General features: G+C 39.4%; 2 protein-coding genes across 4 annotated transcripts in view; both read left to right on the top strand.

The window, feature by feature from the left end:
• Positions 1–19417, top strand: part of ZNF140 (zinc finger protein 140) — a 36596-nt gene extending 17179 nt beyond the window's left edge. For all 3 annotated transcript variants that reach the window (XM_053587589.1, XM_053587588.1, XM_053587590.1), the window contains one exon: positions 17007–19417. In XM_053587589.1, coding sequence (XP_053443564.1) covers positions 17007–18145 — 1139 coding nt within the window. In that variant the 3' untranslated portion in view covers positions 18146–19417. The remainder of the gene's footprint in view (positions 1–17006) is intronic.
• The window catches only part of ZNF10 (zinc finger protein 10), a 92821-nt gene that overhangs the window by 9495 nt on the left and 58627 nt on the right, over positions 1–24699 (top strand). The gene's annotated exons all lie outside the window — the stretch shown is intronic.

Genomic DNA, 24699 nt, shown 5'->3' with positions numbered 1-24699 from the left:
TGTCCTTTCCCTATTTATTTATTTATTTATTTTTTGAGACAGAGTCTCACTATGTTGCCCTTAGGAGAGTGCTGTGACGTCACAGCTCACAGCAATCTCCAACTCTTGGGCTTAAGCAATTCTCTTGCCTCAGCCTCCCAAGTAGCTGGGACAATAGGTGTCTACTACTACGCCTGGCTATTTTTTTTTTTTTTTTTGTTATTGTTGTTGTTGCACTTGTCATTGTTGTTTACTTGGCCCGGGCCAGGATCGAACCAGCCATTCTCTGTGTATTTGGCTGATGCTGTAACCACTGTGCTACAAGTGCCAAGCCACCCTCATCATTTTAACGTAAGTTAAATGCTACTTTTTTTTTTTTTTGAGACAGCATCTCACATTGTCACCCTGGGTGGAGTGCCATGATGTCATAGCTCACAGCAACCTCAAGCTCTTGAGCTCAAAGCGATTCTCTTGCCTCAGCCTCCCAAGTAGCTGCAACTACAGGCACCCACTACCAAACCTGGCTATTTTTAGAGATGGGGTCTCACTGTTGCTCAGGTTGGTCTTAAACTCCTGAGCTCAAGCAATCCACCCATTGTGGCCTCCCAGAGTGCTGGGACTCCCAGGCACCTGTAGTCCCAGCTACTTGGGAGGCTGAGGCAAGAAGATCACTTGTGTTCAAGAGTTTGCGGTTGCTGTAAGCTATGATGCCATTACACTCTACCAAGGGAAACAAAGTAAGACTTTGTAAAAAAAAAAAAAAAAATTCCCTATTGGGTTTAAATACTCAAGGCTGGTGCTATAACCACTGTGCTACAAGTGCCAAGCCACCCTCATCATTTTAACGTAAGTTAAATGCTACTTTTTTTTTTTTTTTGAGACAGCATCTCACATTGTCACCCTGGGTGGAGTGCCAGTGATGTCATAGCCAATCACTGGGAGAGTGCTGTGATTACCGGCGTGAGCCACCACGCCTGGCCTAAATGTCAATTTTTGTGTGTTTCTGGGTCCTCAATTTTATTTTGTTTATTTTTCTATCTTTGCCCAAATTTATACAGCCTTTGTTATAGATTTAATAGTGGTTAAAGTTTTACTATATTTGCCTCACTCTCAATTCATTTTTCTCTGAATTATCTAAAGTAAACAAGGTTACCATTTAAGAGTTTTTGCTATAACCTAGTCTAGATGTAGTCATTACCTGACTAAGGAGGTGTCTAGGGAATAAAGGGAGGTAGACAGATGGGAAATAAATTAAAGAAGTAGACTTATAAAGGCCTGGTGATTGACTAGATAGTAGACAAAGAAGATTGAAGAATTGTGGTTAGCTTCATTCTTTTTGTTTGTATTATTAACAAAAGAAATGAAAGATGAGCAAGTTTGTTGGGAAGATTATGTCAGTTGGAGACTTGTTGAGTTCTGGACCTCTGTGGTACACTTGAGTATTTAAACCCAATAGGGAATTTTTTTTTTTTTTTTTTACAAAGTCTTACTTTGTTTCCCTTGGTAGAGTGTAATGGCATCATAGCTTACAGCAACCGCAAACTCTTGAACACAAGTGATCTTCTTGCCTCAGCCTCCCAAGTAGCTGGGACTACAGGTGCCTGTCAGGATGCTTGGCTAATTTTAGAGATGGGGGTCTTGCTTTTGCTCATGTTGGTCTTAAACCCCTGAGCTCAGTCTACCCACCTTGGTGTCCCAGAGTACAGGGATTGCAAGTGTGAGCCACCATGCCCAGCCTTAAACCAAGTAGGTGATTGGGTACTATATTCTGGGGCTTAAGAAAGTTAAGTGGCTCTCAAATTTTAGTCTGTAAAAGAATCATCCAAAGAGGTTTCAAATGCATTTTGAGATTTCTAGGCCTTATCCTAGAAATCTTATTAATAAATTATTAGATTTAGGGCAGCGCCTGTGGCTCAGTCGGTAAGGCTCTGGCCCCATATACTGAGGGTGACAGGTTCAAACCCAGCCCTGGCCAAACTGCAACCAAAAAAAAAAAAAAAAAATAGCCGGGTGTTGTGGTGGGCGCTTGTAGTCCCAGCTACTTGGGAGGCTGAGGCAAGAGAATCGCTTAAGCCCAGGAGTTGGAGGTTGCTGTGAGCTGTGCGATGCCATGGCACTCTACCGAGGGCCATAAAGTGAGACTCTGTCTCTACAAAAAAAAAAAAAAAATTATTAGATTTGGGATGGAACCCAAGAATTTGATTTTTTTGTTTGTTTGTTTTTTGGCTGGGGCTGGGTTTGAATCTGCTACCTCTGGTATATGGGGCCAGCACCCTACTCTTGGGCCATGGGTGCCGCCCCAGAATTTGATTTTTTTAAATAGTTTTTGTTTGGTTTTGGCTAGTCAAGTGAGGCATTGAGAAGGAACAAAGAAATCTATGGGCGGTGCCTGTAGCTCAGTGAGTAGGGCGCCAGCCCCATATAACGAGGGTGGTGGGTTCAAACCCGACCCCAGCCAAACTGCAACAACAACAACAACAACAAAATAGCTGGGCGTTGTGGCAGGTGCCTGTAGTCCCAGCTGCTCTGGATGCTGAGGCAAGAGAATCGCAAAAGCCCAAGAGCTAGAGGTTGCTGTGAGTCGTGTGACATCATGGCACTCAACCGAGGGCAGTAAAGTGAGACTCTGTCTCTACAAAGAAAAAAAAAAAAGAAATTTATAACTGGTTTTGATCACTTAGTTGTAAACACCAATGCACTTGGACCACTTGAACCAGCCAAAATTTGCCTTTTTTTTTTTTTTTAATGTAGACAGACTCTCACTGAGTCACCCTGAGTATAGTGCTATGGCTTCATAGCTCACAGCAACCCCAAACTCCTGGGCTCAAGTGATCCTTCTGCCTCACCCTTCCAAGTAGCTGGAACTACCGGCTTGCACCACCATGATTGGTTGGTTTTTCTATTTTTAGTAGAGCCAGGGTCTTGCTTTGCTCAGGCTGATCTTGAACTCTTGATCTCAAGCCATCCTCCTGCCTTGGCCTCCCAGAGTGCTAGGACTGTAGGCGTGAGTCATTGCACCTGGTCTGTCGAGGTATTCTTAAGCAACTTCTCTCAGTTTCTTTTCTAACACGTTATATGGCTTCTCTATAGGAATACTAGTGAATTTGTATATTTCTTAATCTTTATTATGTAAGTTGGCCAGATATGGTGGCTCATGCCTGTAATTATAATACTCCTGGAGGCTACAGTGTGAGGATAACTTAAGGCGAAGAGTTTGAGAACAGCCTGGAGAACATAGTGAGATCCCATATATAAAAAATAAAAAAATAGTCGAGTGTGATGGCACATGCCTATAGTCCTAGTTACTTAGGAGGCTGAGACAAAAGGAACATTTGAGTCCACGACTTTAGGCTACAGTGAACTGTGATTATGCTACTGCACTTCAGCTAGGACAATGGAGCAAAACCCTATGTCCCAAGAAAAAAAGCAAACTACCCTAAGCCTTTTTTAGGTTAATTTTTTCCTATAAATACTGTAATGATTTTTTTAAATTAATAAACTTATTTTTAGAACAGTTTTAGGTGCACAGTAAAATTGAAAATAAAGCACAAAGCAAGTCCATATACCTCCTGTCCCCATACTGTGGCTCCCCATTCCCCCCTCCTTCTCCTGGCCCCCTCATTCCCTTATCCCATCCCTTGTATTAGCTCATCTACTGCCTTCGTATTAGAATTGAGTACATTGCAGAATGCAACTCTTGTCACAAAAGAAGGAATGATGTTAGCTATAGGATTTGTACATGTTCTTTATGAGATTAATGAGGTTCCCATTCCTGTTTTCCTGAGAGTTTTTATCCGAATGGATGTTGGATTTTTTTTTTTTTTTTTGAGACAGAGCCTCAAGCTGTCACCCTGGATAGACTGCTGTCGCATCACAGCTCACAGCAACCTCCACCTCCTAGGATCAAGCGATTCTCTTGCCTCTACCTCCCAACTAGCTAGGACTACAGGCGCCTGCCACAATGCCTGACTATTTTTTGGTTACAGCCACCATTGTTGTTTGGTGGGCCCAGAGTGGATTCAAACCCGCCAGCTCAAGTGTATGTGGCTGGCACCTTAGCTGCTTGAGCCACAGGTGCCAAGCCTGGATTTTGGATTTTGCATTTGCTTTTTATTGCATCTGTTGATATTTTTACATTATTTACTACGTTAGCTTGCTGACGTGATAGATTACATTAAATAATTTTCAAATGCTGAATCAACACTGCATTCCTGAAATAAATTCCACTAGTGGGATATAATTTTTTTTTTGAGGCTGGTCTCGAACTCCTGAGCCAAGCAGTCCACCCACCTCAGCCTCCCAGAGTTCTAGGATTATTGGCGTGAGCCACACTATGCCTGGCCTGGTAGTGGGATATAATTTTTTTCCCCCCATTGGCTAAATATTGTTTTTAGTGCCTCTTGTATGTCAGGTACCATGCTAATCACAAGAGACATGTTGATGAGAAAAAACAAATCAAATCCCAATTTTATGGAGATTGCAGTCTAGTTGAACAGAGAGACAATCAGATGGTCACATGGTTTGTTCTGACTAAAGTCAGGTAAGGTTTCTCTGAGTAACAATCAATGCCCTGCATTTACACACCACTGCACGTCTGATGCCACTGCAGCATGCATGAAATCATTGTATTAACAGGTCACTGCTGATGCCACTGCAGCATGCATGAAATCATTGTATTAACAGGTCACTGCATTAAATGCCAGTGCCAACACACACATGGCCCCACTGCATTTATATGCCACCACATTTTACCGCCACTGCATTTACATGCAAACACATATATGGCCCCACTGCATTTACATGCCAACACAGGCATGGCCCCACTGCATTTAGATGCCCCTGCATTTACACGCTAGCACACACATGGTACCACTGGATTTACACACCAATATATTTTACTACCACTGCATTTACATGCCAACACACACAGTGCCACTGCATTTTTACCACCACTGCATTTACATGCGAACACATGCTTGGCACCACTGTATTTACATGTCAATGTATTTTCCACCACTGCATTTATACACTAACACTCTTGGCAGCACTGCATTTACATTCTAGTGCCTTTTACAGCCACTGCACTTAGATGCCAACACATGCTTGGTGGCACTGCAAACACACCCATCACTGCATTTACATGCAAACACACACTTGGCACCACTGCATTTACATGGCAGTAAGTTTCCTACCACTGTATTTACATGCCAACATTTGCTTGGCAGCACTGCATTTACATGCCAGTGCATATCACTGCCACTGCAGTTACACGCCAACAGATACTTGGCAAGTGTGCATTTATATGCCACTGAGTTTCCCACCACTGCATTTACACTCCAACACATGCTTGGCAGTACTGCATTTCCAAGCCACTAAGTTTCCCACCACTGCATTTACACATCAACACATGCTTGGCACCACTGCATTTGCATGGCAGTGAGTTTCCTACCTCTGCATTTCCACACCAACACATGCTTGGGAGCACTGCATTCACATGCCAGTGCATATCATCACCAGTGTATTTACACACCAACATATGCTTGGCACCACTGCAGTTACGTGCTACTGGCATTTATGACCACTGCATTAACACACCAACACACACTTGACACCACCGCATTTGCATGCAAGTGCATATTTCCCACCACTGTATTTACAGATCCAGATATGCTTGGCACCCCTGCATTTACATGCCAGTGGCTTTTATGACCACTGCATAACATGCCAACACACACTTGGCACCACTGCATTTGCATGCAATTGCATATCACCACCAGTGCATTTATATACCAACACATGCTTGGCACCAGTGCAGTTACACGCCAGTGGCTTTTATGACCACTGCGTTTACACGCCACTGGGTTTTCCACCACTGTATTTACAGATCCAGACATGCTTGGAACCCCTGCATTTACACACCAGTGGCTTTTATGACCACTGCATTAACACACCAACACATGTTTGGCAGCACTACATTTCCATGCCAGTGAATTTCCCACCACTGCATTTACATGCCAACACATGCTTGGCACCACTGTATTTACATGGCAGTGAAATACTGCTGCTGAATTAACATGCTGACACATGCTTGGCAGCACTACATTTACATGCCAACACACACGTAGCAGGTGTGCATTTATACGCCGCTGAGTTTCCCATCACTGCATTTACACGTCAACACATGCTTGGCACCACTGCATTTGCATGCAACTGAGTTTCCCATCACTGCATTAATACGCCAACACATGCTTGGCACCACTGCATTTACATGATCGTGCATTCTGCCGCCACTGCATTTATACACCAATACACATATGGTGCCACTGGATTCCACCAGTTCAGATTGGATTAGACTGGTTCAGAACAGTTCAGACTTGTCCTGACTTGTTGAAACCAGTCCAAACCAGATTAGACTATATCAGGCCAGTTCAGACTGGGTCAAACCGGATCAGACTGGGTGAGACAGGTTCAGACCAGTTGAGAGCAGTTTAGAGTGTTTTAGACTGTATTGGACTAGTTAAAACGGTTCAAACTGGATCAGACCGGTTCAGATAGATCCAGACTTGTTGAAAGCAGTCCAAACTGCATTAGATCTGTTCACACTGGTTCTGATTGGATGAGACTGGTTCAGAACAGCTCAGACCAGATTAAACCGGTTCAGAGCTGTTCAAACTGGAGCAGACCAGTTCAAATGAGTTCACATGGGTCCAGACTAGTTGAAACTGGTCCAAAGAACATTGGATTGGTTCAGACTGGTTCAGACCAGTTTAGACCAATTTAGACAAGTACAGACAGTTTCAAACTGGTCCAAACCAGGTTAGATGGGTTCAGTCCGGTTCAAATCAGATCAGACCGGTTCAGAGTAATTCCTGCGGGTTCAGACTGATTCAAACCGGTCCAAACCAGATTAACCTGGTTCAAACCTGTTCAAACCAGTACAGAATGGATCAGACCAGTTCAGAATGGTCCAAACCTGATATGAACTGGTATTAGACCAGTTGAGACCTATCAAAACCAGATCAGACTGGTTCAGACTGATTCAGATCAGATCAGACTAGTTCAGACCAGTTCAGACTGGTTCAAACCAGTTCAGACCATTTCAGACTGGTCTAGACATGTTCAAATTTGTCTAAACCCATTTAGACTAGTTCTGACCAGATCAGACCAGTTCGGACTAGTTCTAACTGATTTAAACTTGTCCAAACTGGATGAGACCAGACTGATTTAAACTTGTCCAAACTGGATGAGACCAGACTGATTTAAACTTGTCCAAACTGGATGAGACCAGATCAGACTGCATCAGTCCGGATCAGACCTGTTCAAACTAGATGAGACTGGATCAGACCAGATGAGAACATTTCAGACCAGATCAGACTTGTTCAAACCAGATAAGACCGTTTCAGAGCAGACCAGACCGGTTCACCTGTTCAAACTGGATCAGACCTGTTCAGACCGGTTCAGACCAGACTAGTCCAGAATGGCTTGAACCACTTCAAACTGGATTATAATGGATCACAACAGTTCAGACCAGTTCAAACTGGATGAGACCAGTTCAGATCAGATCAGACCAGTTCAGACTGGTTCAGAGCAGTTCAAACCAGATCAGACCAGTTCAGACCAGTTCAAACCAGTTCTGACAGGGCCAGACCATTTGAAGCTGGTCCAAATCACATTAGATTGGTTCAGACTGGTGCAGATCGGATTAGTCCTACTCAGACTAGATGAAACCAGTTCAGAGCACTACACATTGGATCAGAACATTTCAGATCGGTTCAGCTGGTTCAGACCAGTTCATACGGGTCCAGACCAGTTGAAACCAGTCCAAAACACATTAGATCAGTTTAGACTGGATCAAACCAATTCAGACCAGTTCTGGTCCAAATTCAACCAATTTGGACCAGTTTAAACCAGTCCAAACTGGATTAGACCGGATTGGACCGATTCAGAACTGATCAACCCAGATCAGACCAGATGGAATATAATTCTTATTTATTCTTAGATTAAATTTACTAACATTTTGTTGAGTATATATGCATTTTTTGTTGTTGTTGTTGTTATTGCAGTTTTGGCTGGGGCCAGGTTTGAACCTGCTACCCTCGGTATATAGGACTGGCACCCTACTCCCTGGGCCACAGGTGCCACCCTGAGCATTTTTATATTAATGCTTGCCAGTAGTATTCTGGTCTCCTAGATTGAGTTAGAAAGTATCCCCAGAGGGGATATCCCCCCAGGGGGGATACTTTCTAACTCACTGTAGGAGGCCAGAATTGGTAGAGATTTCTTCATTAAATATTTGGTAGAATTCATCAGTGAACCCATCTTAGCCTGGTGCTTTTTGTTTCAGAAATAATTTATTTGATTTCTTTATTAGATATTGGTCTATTCATATTATCTATTTCTTCTTGTGTGAGTTTTTACAATTTGTATCTTTCAAAGAATTGATGCATTTTATCTATGTTATGAAATTTGTGGGCATAGAATTCTTCATAGTATTCCTTTATTATCCTTTTAATGTCTCTGAGATCTGTAGGAATCTTTCAATGATGATATTAATAATGTGTGACATCTCTTTTTTTCTAGATTGGCTTAATAATTTTATTGATCTCTTCAAAGAATGAGTGTGAGTTGGTTGATTTTCTCTACTGATGCCCTATTCTTAATTTCAATTTTGATTTATGCTCAAATTTTAAATTACTTTGGATAGGGTGGCGCCTGTGGCTCAAAGGATTAGGGCACCGGCTCCATATGCCAGAGGTGGTGGGTTCAAACCCAGCCCCTGCCAAAAACTGAAAAAAAAAATTACTTTGGATTTTATTTTCTCTTTAATTTATCCTGTTTTTAGTTTCCCTAGAAGCTGGATGATTGCTTTTAGATCTTTCTTTTCTAATATATGCATTCAATGCTATAAATTTGTGTCTACTGCTTTCATTATATCCCACAAATTGCAACAAGTTGTATTTTCTTGTTCATCTAGTTCAAAATATTTTAAAATTTCTCTTGAGATTTCTTGTTTGTGTTATTTAGAAATGCGTTGTTTGATATCCAAGTTTTTTGAGATTTTCCAGTAACTGATTTCTTTTTTTGAGACAGAGCCTCAAGCTATAGCCCTGGATAGAGTGCCGTGGCATCATAGGTCACAGCAACCTCAAACTCTTGGGCTTAAGCGATTCTCTTGCCTCAGCTTCCTGAGTAGCTGGGACTACAGGAGCCTGCCACAATGCCTGGCTATTTTTTTGGTTGTAGTTGTCATTATTTAGCAGGCCCAGGTTGTATTCAAACCCGCCAGCTCTGGTGTATGTGGCTGGCACCTTAGCCGCTTGAGTTACAGGCGCCACCTAGTAACTGATTTCTAGTTTCATTCCATTGTGGTCTGAGGCACACATATGATCTATTCCTTTAAATTTGTTAAGGTATGTTTCATGGCTCAGAATATGGTCTGTCATGGTGAATGTTCCATGTGAGCTTGAGAAGAATGTGTAATCTATTGTTGGATGAAGTAGTTCCTACATGTCAATTATATAATTTTGATTGATGATGCTTAATAAATTCAGCTATGTTTTTTCTGATCTTTTTTTGCCTATAGGATCTGTCTGTTTTTGATACAGTAGGATTGAAGTCACCAACTATAATAGTGGACTCATCTATTTCTTCTTGCAGTTCTATTAGTTTTTGCCTCATGTATTATGATGGCCTGTTGTTTACATACATATTGATTAATACTTCTTTTTTTAGTGGTTGCCCTAGAGTTTGCCCTATAGTTCAGCTAATCCAAGTCTACTCTCAAATAATACTATATCACTTCATGTGTAGTGCAAGTACCTTTTAATAAAATATTTCTAAATTTTCCTTTCAATCACTTGTATCATTATTATTAATTTCACTTACATATAAGCTCTTATCAAATTGTTATTATTCTGAACACACTGTTACCTGTTAAGTCAATTTAGAATAAGAAAAATAGAATGTCTTATTTTACTTTCACTTACTCTTTGACTTTCTTTCTTTTTTTTTGAGGCAGTCTCACTATGTTACCCTTAGTACAGTGCTGTGACATCACAGCTCAGAGCAACCTCAAACTCTTGGGCTTAAGTGATTCTCTTGTCTCAACCTACTGACTAGCTGGGACTACAGGTGCCCGCCACAATGCCTGGCTATTTTTTGTTGCAGTTGTCATTGTTTAGTGGGCCCAGGCTGGGTTTGAACCTGCCAGCCTTGGTGTATGTGGCTGGCACTGTAACCACTGCTCTACAGGCGCCGAGCCCACTTTTTTTCTAATGTTCTTTCTTTACATAGATCCAAGTTTCTGACCTCCATAACTTTTCATCTCTTTGAAGAACTTCTTTCAACATCTCTTGCAAAATTGGTAACAAATTCCCTCTTTTTTTTTTCTAAGAAGGTCATTTCTCCTTCAGCTTTGAAGGATAATCTCACAGGGTACAGAATTATGAGTTAGTTGGTTTTTTCTCTCAGTACTTCACATATTTCCCTGCACTCTCCTTCCTTTTATGGTTTCTAAATAGATAATTGTAGTCAATCAGAATGAATTTCTGTTTGTGTATTTGGCCCACAAATTTAATGCTTTTTCCATTCCAACTAAACACCAGTACTATGACTTTAACTTCTGTAGTTTAAGATAGGGCAGAAAAACTAGCATGATTGTTTTTTTACTTCGTTACATGAACAGAAGATTCATTCTTACCATAGATCTTAGCAACCTTAGTGTCATCACCGCATAAATGATCATGCGAGACACGGATTGACAGTACATGCTGCAAGAGGTGAGGCTAACCATAGGTGCAGGATAGCACTGAGCACTTTTCACAGAGTCCTTTTATTGAGAAGATATATAATAGGCGGAAAGATTACTAAGCAAAGACATGCAGGGGCTGTGTGCTTGGGGAAATTATCTCATAGGTGCCAAGAGAGTAGGTACTCAAGGAAATGATCTTCAAGGGTGGTAAGAGTATATGCTTGAGGAGATGATCTCCAAAAATACTACATGAAATTTTTCTCCACTAATCCTTCAAGGAACTGCCATAAAATGCTTGCTCAGCCTTACTACCATAGGATTGATCTTTGCTCCTCTGGGATTACTGAGTTACTTGGTGGCTTGCCTCCAGGTGATAAGAGATTTCCAGGCTGGGCAGGAGAATGTCTTATTCCCAGCAATTCCTCAGATCCCCAGTTATGAGATTGATGGCTGTTGTAGTGAGTATGATTTTTAATCCTCTACTCCTTAGCATACATTTTTTTTAATCCTTATCGAGAACTTTCATCTCTTTACTTGAAGGAAGTACATTATGGCTTTTCTTTGGCATATCCAAATTGCTAGCATTACTACTCTTGTCTACTCTTGTGCTTTGAGGCCATTATTAAGTAAAGTAAGGGTCTTTTAAACATTACATGCTATAAGAACATAACAGTTGATCTGATAACTAAGACAGCTAACTGATAACAGGCCAGTAGCATGGATATGCTGGACAAAAGGATGATTCACATCGTGGGTGTGATGGAGTGGGACAGTGTAAGATATTATCATGCATGAACAGCATGCAAGTTAAAACATGAATTGTTTATTTCTAGAATTTCCCATTTAATATTATTAATAGTTTTGAACTACAGTTGACCAGGAGTAACTGAAACCATGAAAAGCAAAACCACAAGACTGCTGTAATTTTTAGCTTTGTTCTTTTAATAGGTAAGGTTTTTTTTTCCTTCTTTCAAGGTTCTTTAATTTTTCATTGTCTGTTTAAATATGATGTGCCTAATTGCAGGTTTCTTTTCTTTTATATTTATGCTACTTGGTGCTAAGTTTTCTAGATGTGTGATTTGGTGTCTGATGTTAATTTAGGGACATTCCCAGTTATTATTCCTTTAAATATTGCTTCTGTTCCTTTTTCTCTTTTTCTAGTATTCTCATTATGTATATACCTTTTGTAGTTGTCCCATCTTTCTTGGATATTGTATTTTATTTTTGAAAATCTTTTCTCTCTTTGCTTTTTAGTTTTGGAAGTTTATATTGAGATATCTGTACAGACTACTAGTGAGTCCATCAAAGGCATTCTTTATTTCCATTAACAGGACTTTTTATCTGTAGCATTTTTTGAGTCTTAGAATTTTCATTTCTCTGTATGTATCATCCATCTCCTTTTTCACATTGTGCATTTATTCCATTAAAGCTCTTGTTATATCCCAGCTGAGCAACAGCAAGATCCCATCTCTAAAAATAGCCAAGTGCTGTGGCAGGCACCTGTAATCCCAGCTACTTGGAGGCTGAGGCAAGAGAATGGCTTGAACCCAGGAGTTTGAGGTTGCTGTGAGCTCTAATGCCACAGTATTCTTTGTCAAGGGTGACAAAGTGAGACTCTGTGTCAAAAAAAAAAAAAAAAGAAAGCTCTTGGTATATTAATCATAGTTTAAAAAATTCCTGGACAGATAATTACAATATTCCTACCTTATCGGACTCAGGTTTTAATGCTTATTCAGGCTCTTCGGATTGCTTTTTGCCATTTAGTATACCTCATAATTGTATGTAGAAAGGTAGGCATGATGTACTGGGTAAAAAGAACTGCAGTAAATTGGACTTTAGTAATGTAGAGGTAAGGTGTCTGGGGAGAGGAAGCATTTTATAATCATAAAATTGGTCCTCAGTCTTTTGTTGAGCCTCTGCCCCAGAATGTGAATTTCACCAGTTCTTCTCAGTTTTCTCCCACCTTATATGTGACAGGATGGCTGCATGGGGGTGGAGTTGGATTATTACCTAGTCCTATGTGGAAGATAGGGGATTTGGGTATTTCTCTTCCCTAAGGTAGGTTAGGCTCTGCTAAAACCCCAACAGGGGCTTGGGCCTGTAGCTTAGCTGCTAGGGCTCCAGCCCCATACACCAGAGTTGGCAAGTTCGAATCCAGCTTGGGCCTGATAAACAACGATGACAACTGTAACAACAAAAAAATAGCTGGGCATTGTGACAGGCATCTGTATTCCCAGCTACTTGGGAGGCTGAGGCAAGGGAATCGCTTAAGCCCAAGAGTTTGAGGTTGTTGTGCGCTGTGATGCCTCGGCACTCCACCCAGGGCAATATAGTGAGACTCTGTCTTAAAATAAATAAATTAATTAAAAAAAAAAAAAGGCTAGGCTGTGGTAGTATAGTTCCTCCTGACTGTAGGCCTTGTTAAGAAGAGTAGAATACTTTTGTGTGTTTCAGAAATCTTTATTTTCTTTTCCTTCCACTGGAAGCTCAAGGGAATTTTTCTCTGATATCACCATGAAGAACTGGTAGAGCTCCTGGGCTAAAACTCACAAAAGCCTGGAGAAGTCATTTGTGCCTGGAGTTTTGAACAACAGACTTGTTCACATTGAGTCTCTAGCTTTTTGTGAGTTACAGTTCTGGTTTTCCTGTACTGACCCTGGTTCCTGCAGAGTTTTCTATTTTGGTGAGTTGTATTTTCCTGTCAGTTCAGTTTGGGAGGCTGTGGTTTACATATGACTACACTTCTCTGAGGGATCTTAAAAAACTTGTTGATTTATTAGTTTGTTCAGCTTTTTACTTGTTGAGACAGAATAGTGACTTCTAAGCTCTTCACATGTCAAATTGGAAACTGGAATCTCCCTGTAATGATTTCCTAAAATCTTTTTTCCATAGTTTCCTTTTTCTTATATTCATACTTCATCAAGTACTTCTTAAATGATCTTAAATAACACACACTGCTGGTGGAAGATACTGTTTTTTTTTTTTTTGTTTTTTTTCCGTAAGAACAATGTACACATCTAAAAATTTTGCTGGCTTACATGGGTCTTTATGAAAGTTTTGAGATACACAAAAATCAAGCGACATAAAATCCATGTAGATGGAAACAAATGAAGCCCTCCATGAAATACCAATAAGTCCAGCAAGCTGAAACTTGCATGGGTGAATGAGAAAGGATGCTGCTGACTATGTTTCTTGGAAGTGAAATAATGGACCATACACAGCCTGTCTCAAAACTTTCGTAATGAACCATGTATCAATAGAATCCTTAATTAATAATGAATTCTTATCTGGAGGAGCCTGTGGCTCAAAGGAGTAGGGCGCTGGCTCCATATGCTAGAGATGGTGGGTTCAAACCCAGCCCCAGCCAGAAACTGCAAAAAAAAAAAAAAAAAAAGGAAAGAAAGAAAAGAAAATGAATCCTTATTTTTCTAGGCTTTTAATAAACATAAATACTAAGTTTCATCAAATCCATTTGGGGTCTACCAGAGGAGTCTGTATACAGTAGGTAATGGGAAGAGGTGAGATGACTTTAATGAGGGAAATGGAAGGGACATATAATTAGCATTCTACTTTTACATATTAACTGGATTCTTTTTTTTTTAAGAGACAGAGTCTCACTTTGTTGCCCCCTGTAGGGTGCTGTGGTGTCACAGCTCACAGCAACCTTCAGCTCTTGGGCTTAGGCAATTCTCTTGCTTCAGCCTCCCAAGTAGCTGGGACTATAGGTGCCCACCACAACACCCAGTTATTTTTTGTTGCAGTTTGGCTGGGGGCAGGTTTGAACCCACCACCCTCAGTATATGGGGCCGGTGCCCTACTCACTGAGCCATAGGCACCGACCTAACTGGATTCTCGATTGTGTTTTTTTGCTCTCATCTTTATGGGATATCATATGGCAAATACCTTAGTAGTAATAAATTTTTGCAGTTAATTCCAACAGCTTTTAGGTTATTTTATTTTTATTTTTTATTTAATTTAATTTTATTTTTAATTGACATAATTAGTTACTGTACACACTTATAGAGTGCAATGTGATTTTTTTTTTTTGAGACAGAGCCTCAAGCTGTTGCCCTGGGTAGAGTCCTGTGGCATCACAGCTCACAGCAACTTCAAACTCCTGGGCTGAAGTGATTCTCCTGCCTCAGCCTCCCAAGTACCTGGGACTACAGGTGCCTGCCACAACGCCTGGCCATTTTTTGGTTGTAGCTGCTGTTGTTTGGCACACCCGGGTAGGATTTGAACTTGCCAGCTCTTGTGTCTGTGGCTGGCACCTTAGCAGCTTGAGCTACAGGCACTGAGCCACAATGTGATGTTTATATATATATATATATAAGTGTAATGATCATATCAGGGTAATTAGCAAATCCATCACCTCAGACATTTATCATTTCTTTGTGACAAGGACATTCCAAAGTCCCCTCTTCTAGCTATTTCGAAATATATGTTATTGTTAACTATAGTCACCCTACTATGCAATAAATGACCAGAACTTATTCCTCCCACCTAACTTTAACTTTTTACTTATCCAATAGCTTTTTCTAATCTCATTAAATGTCTACATTTACTTGGTGTATTTCAGTTCCCAAATGGTTTCCTTGATGAAGCATTTCTAGATGAGACCTTTCTTAATCTGTTGCAGTGGATTTTTTTTTTTTTTTTTTTTTTTTGTAGAGACAGAGTCTCACTTTATGGCCCTCGGTAGAGTGCCGTGGCCTCACACAGCTCACAGCAACCTCCAACTCCTGGGCTTAAGCGATTCTCTTGCCTCAGCCTCCCGAGTAGCTGGGACTACAGGCGCCCGCCACAACACCCGGCTATTTTTTGGTTGCAGTTTGGCCGGGGCCGGGTTTGAACCCGCCACCCTCGGTATATGGGGCCGGCACCTTACCGACTGAGCCACAGGCACTGCCCCTGTTGCAGTGGATTTTTATATCTTGTCCCTCATCTTTTATGCAGTTTTTACCTGAAGTATAATGAACTTTCTTGTGTCTTATATCATTAACTAATGATTTCTGTGTTCTCTTTCTTTCTATTTATATTCTCAGTTTCTGAAGAGAATTATTCGGTTTATATCCCTAGGTACTTTAGGTATGGAATTGATTTATAGAAGAGGGAGGAAAGAAATTTAAGATTTTTTGTGTTATTGAGTTCATCATACTCACCACTATTTCACTGCATCCTTACTCCTAATTTGTCATGTATTTTTGTGTACCTACCATACAGCTATAAATTTTGATCCATTAATGAGGTAGATATTAAATAATATGAGATCTATTTACTTTTTCCTTGAAAGCTTACAGCTAAAGTGATAACAACAGATAGAATGCTCCCTAAACAAAATAAGTGTCAAAATCTATGTTAGAGAAAAATGAATTTGTAGATATTATTGGGAAATAATTTTAAAATTACATAAAAATCACATGAATAGTACAAAGAATATCCATGTACCATACACTTAATTCACCTTTACTAACATTTTGCCCCATTTGCCTTATCATTTGGTATACGACTTTTTTTCTGAAACATTTGAGAATAAGTTTTATACGTTATGGCATTTTACCCCTTCTTTCATAAGTGTATGGTTCCTACAAATAAAAACTTGAATTTATTTCTAAAAGAAAAAAAAATACCTCACAAAATGAACTTCTATTCCAATTTAAAAGTGATTAAATCTGTTTCTAAAATTTAGCCTGGAGAAAATCAGGGCTAATGTTTGTCTATCAAAGGAAATTGATGGGAAGATACTTTTATACCAAAGATGAGCTTTCTCACAGTTTAGAAGGTAAGTTAGGGAGGATCATAGACAATAGTTTTCAGAGAAAGCTTTTTTCCCACTTAGGATATATTATTGTAAGATATTTAGACGCATTAAGGGAACAGAGCCTATATCTTTGTGGGACCTGAGGGACACTTGCAATGTGTTCATTAGCAGCCTTACGAAATTGCCATTTTCAGATAGTTCTGATAGTAAATACAATTTAAATGGAGGACTAACCACCTATACTTCACAATTATCTTTCTTATTTTACTTTTTCCTCTCTTTTAATTACTTACATTTAATCTTCCTACTTAATTAGCCACATCTCTTCTATTTGATTTCTTCTGAATTTGGGGTCATACTGGTCAGATTTCACAGTCATATATGAGAGCTATAAAAACCATGCAATTGATAAGATTTTTTTCTCTACTTACTTCTCTCATTAAGTGAGGAATGGCTTTATTTTATTCAATATAGAGTAAAAGAGAAACAATTGCTTTGTTTTTTGTTATCTTTCAGTTTCACAGTCAAATGGTGACAACAGAGAGTTTTCTCCAAAAAGTATTAATGATGATGCATCTCAGTATTTGATAATGGAAAGAATTCTATGCCAAGGCCCTGTGTATTCTAGCTTCAAAGGAGGCTGGAAATGCAAGGAGGATACTGAGATGCTGCAAGGAAGTCAGGGATATATCAAGCAAGTCACAGTCTCTCATCAAGAAACCCTGGCTCAGCATATGATTATCAATACTGTGGAGAGGCCCTATGGATGCCATGAATGCGGAAAAACTTTCAGTCGGCGCTTTTCCCTTGTGTTGCATCAGAGAACTCATACTGGAGAGAAACCATATGTATGTAAGGAATGTGGCAAAACCTTTAGCCAGATTTCAAACCTTGTGAAACATCAGATGATACATACTGGAAAGAAACCCCATGAGTGTAAGGACTGTAATAAAACATTCAGTTATCTTTCATTCCTCATTGAACACCAGAGAACACATACTGGGGAGAAACCTTATGAATGTACTGAGTGTGGAAAGGCCTTTAGCCGTGCCTCAAACCTCACTCGGCATCAGAGAATTCACATAGGCAAGAAACAATATATATGTAGGAAATGTGGGAAAGCCTTTAGTAGTGGCTCAGAACTCATTCGTCATCAGATTACACATACTGGAGAGAAACCTTATGAATGCATTGAATGTGGGAAGACATTTCGCCGTTTCTCACACCTTACTCGCCATCAAAGCATCCATACAACCAAAACACCATATGAATGTAGTGAATGTAGAAAAGCTTTCCGGTGCCACTCATTCCTTACTAAACATCAGAGAATTCATGCTGGAGAAAAGCTCTATGAATGTGAGGAATGTGGTAAAGTTTTCACTTGGCATGCATCCCTTATTCAACATATGAAAATTCATACTGGAGAGAAGCCCTATGCATGTGCCGAATGTGACAAAGCCTTCAGTCGGAGTTTTTCCCTCATTCTACATCAGAGAACTCACACTGGGGAGAAACCTTATGTATGCGAGGTATGCAACAAATCCTTCAGCTGGAGCTCCAACCTTGCTAAACATCAAAGAACACACACTCTGGAGAAGCCCTATGACTATGAAAACTCATTTAATTACCATTCATTCCTTACTGAACACCAGTGAATTCACACTGTAGAGAAAACCTAAAAATGTAAAGAATGTTAAAAAAATGCCTTCCCTTCAGAGAACTTTTGGAAAGAAGCCTTATATGAGCATGAAGCAATGTGGCCCATAATGTATTCAACATCCTGGAGAAAATCCCCAGGAATATGTAAGAACACTATTAGTAGCTGTTTATTCTTTTTGCAATAACAGAAGATGAACTCAATATTGTAAAGACTCTTCATTTGATAGAATTCCCCTAAGCTATATTTGTAAATTCCTACAACGAAAAAGCACGTATCTAGTAGACATGAGAAAGCCAGACATAAGCCTGTATTCTGCATCTGCAACCAGGAGAGAATGCATGAGAAAGGAATGAGCTTTACATAGATATACTTTGAATATCAGAAAATTCATATGTAAGCAAATTGATAAAAACATTGTAATTGGGGAATACCTTTATGATGCAAAACTTATTAAATTTTAAAATACTCTTTTAGGAGCAAAAGCAACTCTATAAATGAATGTTGCATTCACTTTTCTCCAGTGACTTTCTACAATATTTCAAACCTATATGTGAGAATTATACTAGGAGAAAATATTGTAATGAGTGTAACAAAACCTTAGATATCTGAGAAGTCATACTAGAAGGAATCTATGGGAAGGGGTCTTACTTCGGGGGAAAGGGAATTGTTTTCTAAGTGAATTCAGAAAAGAAAGTTATGAATAAGTCTCTTGATAGTATTCTTGCATTCACTCTTTTTTCCCACAGCATATGTAATTCTGAAAACGTAACTACCACAATATTTACATCAACAATGAAGAGTAGTGTGCTTTTGCAGAGACATTACAGAAATATAGTTATAGAAGCACTTTTAAGTTTTTATGGTTTTAACTTTGTGATAGAGTTTGGATTTAAGGTTATGCTAACTCACAGTTATCCTTCAATCTGACCATTGCCATTTCTTATGTGATCTGAAATAAGTGTAAATAAGATACATCCCTAGCACTGAGTGTAGTGGCTCATACCTGTAATCCTAGCATTCTGGGAAGCTAAGGTGGGTGGATTGCCTGAGCTCAGGAGTTGGAGACCAGCCTGAACAAGAGGGCTTGTATCTAGAAATAGCTGGACATTGTGGTGGGTGCCTCTAGTCCCAGGCTAAGGCAAGACCATCCCTTGAACCCAAGAGTTTGAGGTTGCTGTGAGGTATGACACCACAGCATTCTACTGAGAGCAACAAATTGAAACTTTGTTTCAAAAAAAAAAATCACATCCCAGGAACAATGCCTAGTTAGTTTTTTCTTCTCCTCCTTCCTCCTCCTCCTTCTTCTTTCTTCTTCTTCCTTCTTCTCCTTCTTTCTCCTCCTCCTCCTCCTTCTTCTTCTTCCTTCTTCTTTCTTCTTCCTCCTTCTTCTTCCTTCTTCCTCCTTCTTCTCTTCTTCTTCTTTTCCTTCTCCTCCTCCTCCTCCTTCTTCTTCTTTCTTATTCTTCCTCTTCCTCCTGTTCCTCTTCCTCCTCTTCCTCCTCCTCCTCCTCTTCCTTTATTGCCCTTGGTAGAGTGCTCACAGCAACCTCTCCTGGGCTTAGGCAATTCTCTTGCCTCAGCCTCCCTAGTACTTGGGACTACAGGCACCTGCCACAATGCCCAGCTATTTTTTTTTGTTGTTGTAGTTTGGCCAGGCCTGGATTTGAACCTGTCACCCTCAGTAGATGGGTACGGCACCCTACTCACTGAGCCACAGGCGCCACCCGTTTTCCCCTTTTCTTTCATGTACAGTGAGAACATGTCTTTTGTAAGCACATAATTAAAACTGTTCTGGCATTATCAGCTGCCCACCTGGAAAAGTTAACATGATTCATAGGGAGTTTGCTTTGATCAGGAAGATGAAGCAATTTTGTTTTATAGAAAGAAAAATAAAAATGCATAGGATGATTTTATTGAGCACTAATGTAGTGGCTACATTGAGGACACATCTATATGTAGGTGTTATAATTGTCACTTAATGAGTCATTTTGGTAGGACGTGGAATTTAAAAGAGTTCTAGTTCCAACCAAAGACCTTATTTAAATATACCAGAGTAACAAATACATTATTAGAAGTGTATTTCCTCAAATATACTTTCCATTAGGTATGCCATTTTAATATAAAAAGCTTCTCATCTTTCTATGAGGAGTGGCTAATTTATCTTAAAATACAAGATGTCCCAAAGTTATCTATACATAGGAGAAAATTGGACATTGTAGCTAAATGTACCTTTACAAAATATTCATGACAAGACCAGGTGCGGTGGCTCACACCTGTAATCCTAGCACCCTGGGAGGGTAAGGTGGGTGGATTGCTTGAACTGGGAGTTGGAGGTTATTGTGAGCGATCATGATGTCACAGCACTCTACAAAGTGTGATAGAGTTAAGACTGTGTCTCAAATAAATAAATAAAAATAAAACCCCAAAATACAGAATTTCACAAAATATTGTCCATGTGTTGGCCATCGCTTTGTGAAATTTTTTAAATTAATATTTTGTAAATGTACATTTACAATTTCCCATTTTCCTTATATATGGCATCTTTCTGGGGACTTTTGGGACACCCCATAGTGTACAATCTAGCTCAAACACTGATAAGCTTATCTTCATATGTATTTGATTTGGGATTTTACTTTTTCTTTTGGAAGTCTGTATATATATATATATTTTTTTATAGTTGGGAATTCATTCAGGAAACACAAAACCAGGTTACATTGATTGCTTTGTTAGATAAGGACCTTCTAATAATTGTGTCCTGCCCCCAAAATATGTCCGCCCATCCCCTACCTCCTTCCTTTTCCCAGCTTTCCCCATTCCCCACCCCCACCATGTACTAGGACATTAATTATCCTCATAACAGAATTGAATATGTAGGATTCTTGTTTCTCCATTCTTATGATGCTTTACTAAGAATAATGTGTTCCACATCCATCTAGGTTAATACAAAGGATGAAAAGTGTCCATCTTTTATAGTGACTGAATAGTATTCCATGGTATACATATGCCACAGCCTGTTAATCCATTCCTGGGGTGATGAGCATTTAGGCTGTTTCCATATTTTGGTGAATGTAAATTGAGCTGCAAATAACAGTCTAGTGCAAGTGTCCCTGTGGTAAAAGGATTTTTTTTTTCCTTCTGGGTAGATGCCTAGTAATGAGATTGCAGGATCAAATGGGAGGTCTAGCTTGAGTTCTTTGAGGGTTCTCCATACTGCCTTCCAAAGAATTTGTATTAGTTTGCAGTCCCACCAGCAGTGTAAGTGTTCCTTTCTCTTCACATCTACTCCAGCATCTGCCATTTTTGAGATTGTGATGAGGGCCATTCTCACTGGGGTTAGATGATATCTCAGGGTGATTTTTATTTGCATTTGTCTAATAATTAGGGACAATGAGCATTTTTTCATGTTTGTTAGCCATTCGTCTATCTACTTTAGTGAAGGTTCTATTCATCTTTCTTGCCCAGTGATCTAAGGGATTGTTGGCTCTTTTTATGTTTATTAATTTGAGTTCTCTGTAGATTCTAGTTATCAAGGTTTTATCTGAATCAAAATATTCAAATATCCTTTCCCAACGTGTAGGTTGTCTATTTGCTTTGGTTGTCACCTTAGCTATACAGAAGGTCTATATTCTAGTTATCAAGGTTTTATCTGAATCAAAATATTCAAATATCCTTTCCCAATGTGTAGGTTGTCTATTTGCTAAGGTTGTCACCTTAGCTATACAGAAGCTTTTCTGTTTAATTAAGTCCTATTGTTTATTTTTCTTGTTGTTGCAATTGCCATGGAAGTCTTCCTCATAAAGGCCTTCCCCCAGCTGATACTTCCAGTGTTTTCCACACACATTTTTTTGAGGACTTTAATTATTTTGTGCCTTTGATTAAGGTGTTTAATCCACCTGGAATCAATTTTCGTGAGTGGAGAAAGGTGCGGGTTCAGTTTCAGTCTTTTACATGTGGATATCCAGTTCGCCCAGCACCATTTATTGAATAGGGAGTCTTTTCCCCCAGTGTATGTTTTTGTTTGGTTTATCAAAGATTAGGTGGCTGTATGATGTTTGTTTCATATCCTGGTTTTCTATTCGGTTCCAAATATCTATGTTTCTATTTTTATGCCAATACCATGTTGTTTTGACCTCTATGGCCTTGTAGTACAGCCTAAAGTCTGATAGACTGATGCCCCTGGCTTTGTTTATTTTTCTTTTCTATTTTTTTTTATTAAATCATAGCTGTGTACATTAATGTGATCATGGGGCACCATGCACTGGTTTTATAGACAATTTGACATATTTTCTTTTTTTTTTGGCTGGGGCTGGGTTTGAACCCGCCACCTCCGGCATATGGGACCGGCGCCCTACCCACTGAGCCACCCAATTTGAAATATTTTCATCACACTGGTTAACATAGCCTTCTTGGCATTTTTTTAGTTATTGTGTTAAGACACTTATATTCTACATTTATGAAGTTTCACATGTACCCTTGTAAGATGCACCATAGGTGTAATCCCACCAATCACCATCCCTCCGCCTATCCCCTCCTTCCCCTCCCTCTTCCCCTTCCCCATATTCTTAGGTTATAACTGGGTTATACCTTTCATATGAAAGCCATAGATTAGTTTCATAGTAGGGCTGAGTACATTGGATACTTTTTCTTCCATTCCTGAGATACTTTACTAAGAAGAATATGTTCCAGCTCCATCCATGTAAACATGAAAGAGGTAAAGTCTCCATCTTTCTTTAAATCTGCATAATAATCCATAGTGTACATATACCACAATTTATTAATCCATTCGTAGATCGATGGGCACTTGGGCTTTTTCCATGACTTAGCAATTATGAATTGGGCTGCAATAAACATTCTGGTACAAACACATTTGTTATAATGTGATTGTTTGTCTTCTGGGTATATACCTCGTAGAGGAATTATAGGATTGAATGGCAGATCTATTTTTAGATCTCTAAGTGTTCTCCAAACATCTTTCCAAAAGGAATGTATTAATTTGCACTCCCACCAGCAGTGTTCCCTTTTCTGCACATCCACGCCAACATCTCTGGTCTTGGGATTTTGTGATATGGGCTAATCTTGCTGGAGTTAGATGATATCTCAAAGTAGTTTTGATTTGCATTTCTCTGATTAAGGATGATGAGCATTTTTTCATATGTCTGTAGGCCGTGTGCCTGTATTCTTCAGAGAAGTTTCTCTTCAAGTCCCTTGCCCAGCCTGAGATGGGATCACTTGTTCTTTTCTTGCTTATACATTTGTGTTCTCTGTGGATTCTGGTTATTAAACCTTTGTCAGAGACATAACCTGCAAATATCTTCTCCCATTCTGAGGGCTGTCTGCTTGATTTACTTACTGTGTTTTTGGCTGTGCAGAAGCTTTTTAGTTTGATCAGGTCCCGGTAGTGTATTTTTGAAACTGTTTCAATTGCCTGGGGGGTCCTCCTCATAAAATATTCGCCCAGACCAATTTCTTCAAGAGTTTTCCCTCCACTCTCTTCTAGTATTTTTATAGTTTCATGTCATAAGTTTAAATCTTTAATCCAGTGAGAGTCTATCTTAGTTAATGGTGAAAGGTATGGGTCCAGTTTCAGTCTTCTACAGGTTGCCAGCCAGTACACCCAGCACCATTTGTTAAATAGGGAATCTTTTCCTCACTGAATGTTTTTAATTGGCTTGCCAAAGATCAAATAACGGTAAGTAGCTAGGTTCACCTCTTGGTTCTCTATTCTGTTCCATATATCTACCTCTCTGTTTTTGTGCCAGTACCATGCTGTTTTGATCACTATCGATTTATAGTATAGTCTGAGGTCTGGTAGCGTGTATTCGAGGTTTTTTCTGATTCCATATAAAATGAAGTATTATTTTTTTCAAGATTTTTAAGTATGACAGTGGAGCTTTAATAGGGATTGCATTAAAATTGTATATTGCTTTGGGTAGTATGGACATTTTAACAATGTTGATTCTTCCCAGCCATGAGCATGGTATGTTTTTCCATTTGTTAACATCTTCAGCTATTTCTTTTCTTAGAGTTTCATAGTTCTCTTTATAGAGATCTTTCACGTCCTTTGTTAGATAAACTCCCAAATATTTCATCTTCTTTGGCACTACTGTGAGTGGAATAGAATCCTTCATTGTTTTTTCAGCTTGATTTTTGCTGGTATATATAAAGGCTACTGATTTATGAATGTTGATTTTGTAACCTGAGATGCTGCTGTATTCCTTGATCACTTCTAAGAGTTTTGTAGTAGAATCCCTGGTGTTTTCAAGATATACAATCATATCATCTGCAAAGAGCAAAAGTTTGATCTCTTCTGACCCTATATGGATACCCTTGATCACCTTTTCTTCCCTAATTGCGATGGCTAAAACTTCCATTACAGTGTTAAATAGCAGGGGAGAGAATGGGCAACCTGTCTGATTCCTGATCTGAGTGGAAATGATTTCAATTTAATTCCATTCAATACAATATTGGCTGTAGGTTTGCTGCAGATGGCCTCTATAAGTTTAAGAAATGTCCCTTCCATACCAATTTTCTTAAGTGTTCTGATCATGA

This window comes from Nycticebus coucang, chromosome 4, assembly GCF_027406575.1.
Source record: "Nycticebus coucang isolate mNycCou1 chromosome 4, mNycCou1.pri, whole genome shotgun sequence".
Lineage (NCBI taxonomy): Eukaryota > Metazoa > Chordata > Mammalia > Primates > Lorisidae > Nycticebus > Nycticebus coucang.
This window is presented reverse-complemented; position numbering and strand designations above follow the sequence as displayed.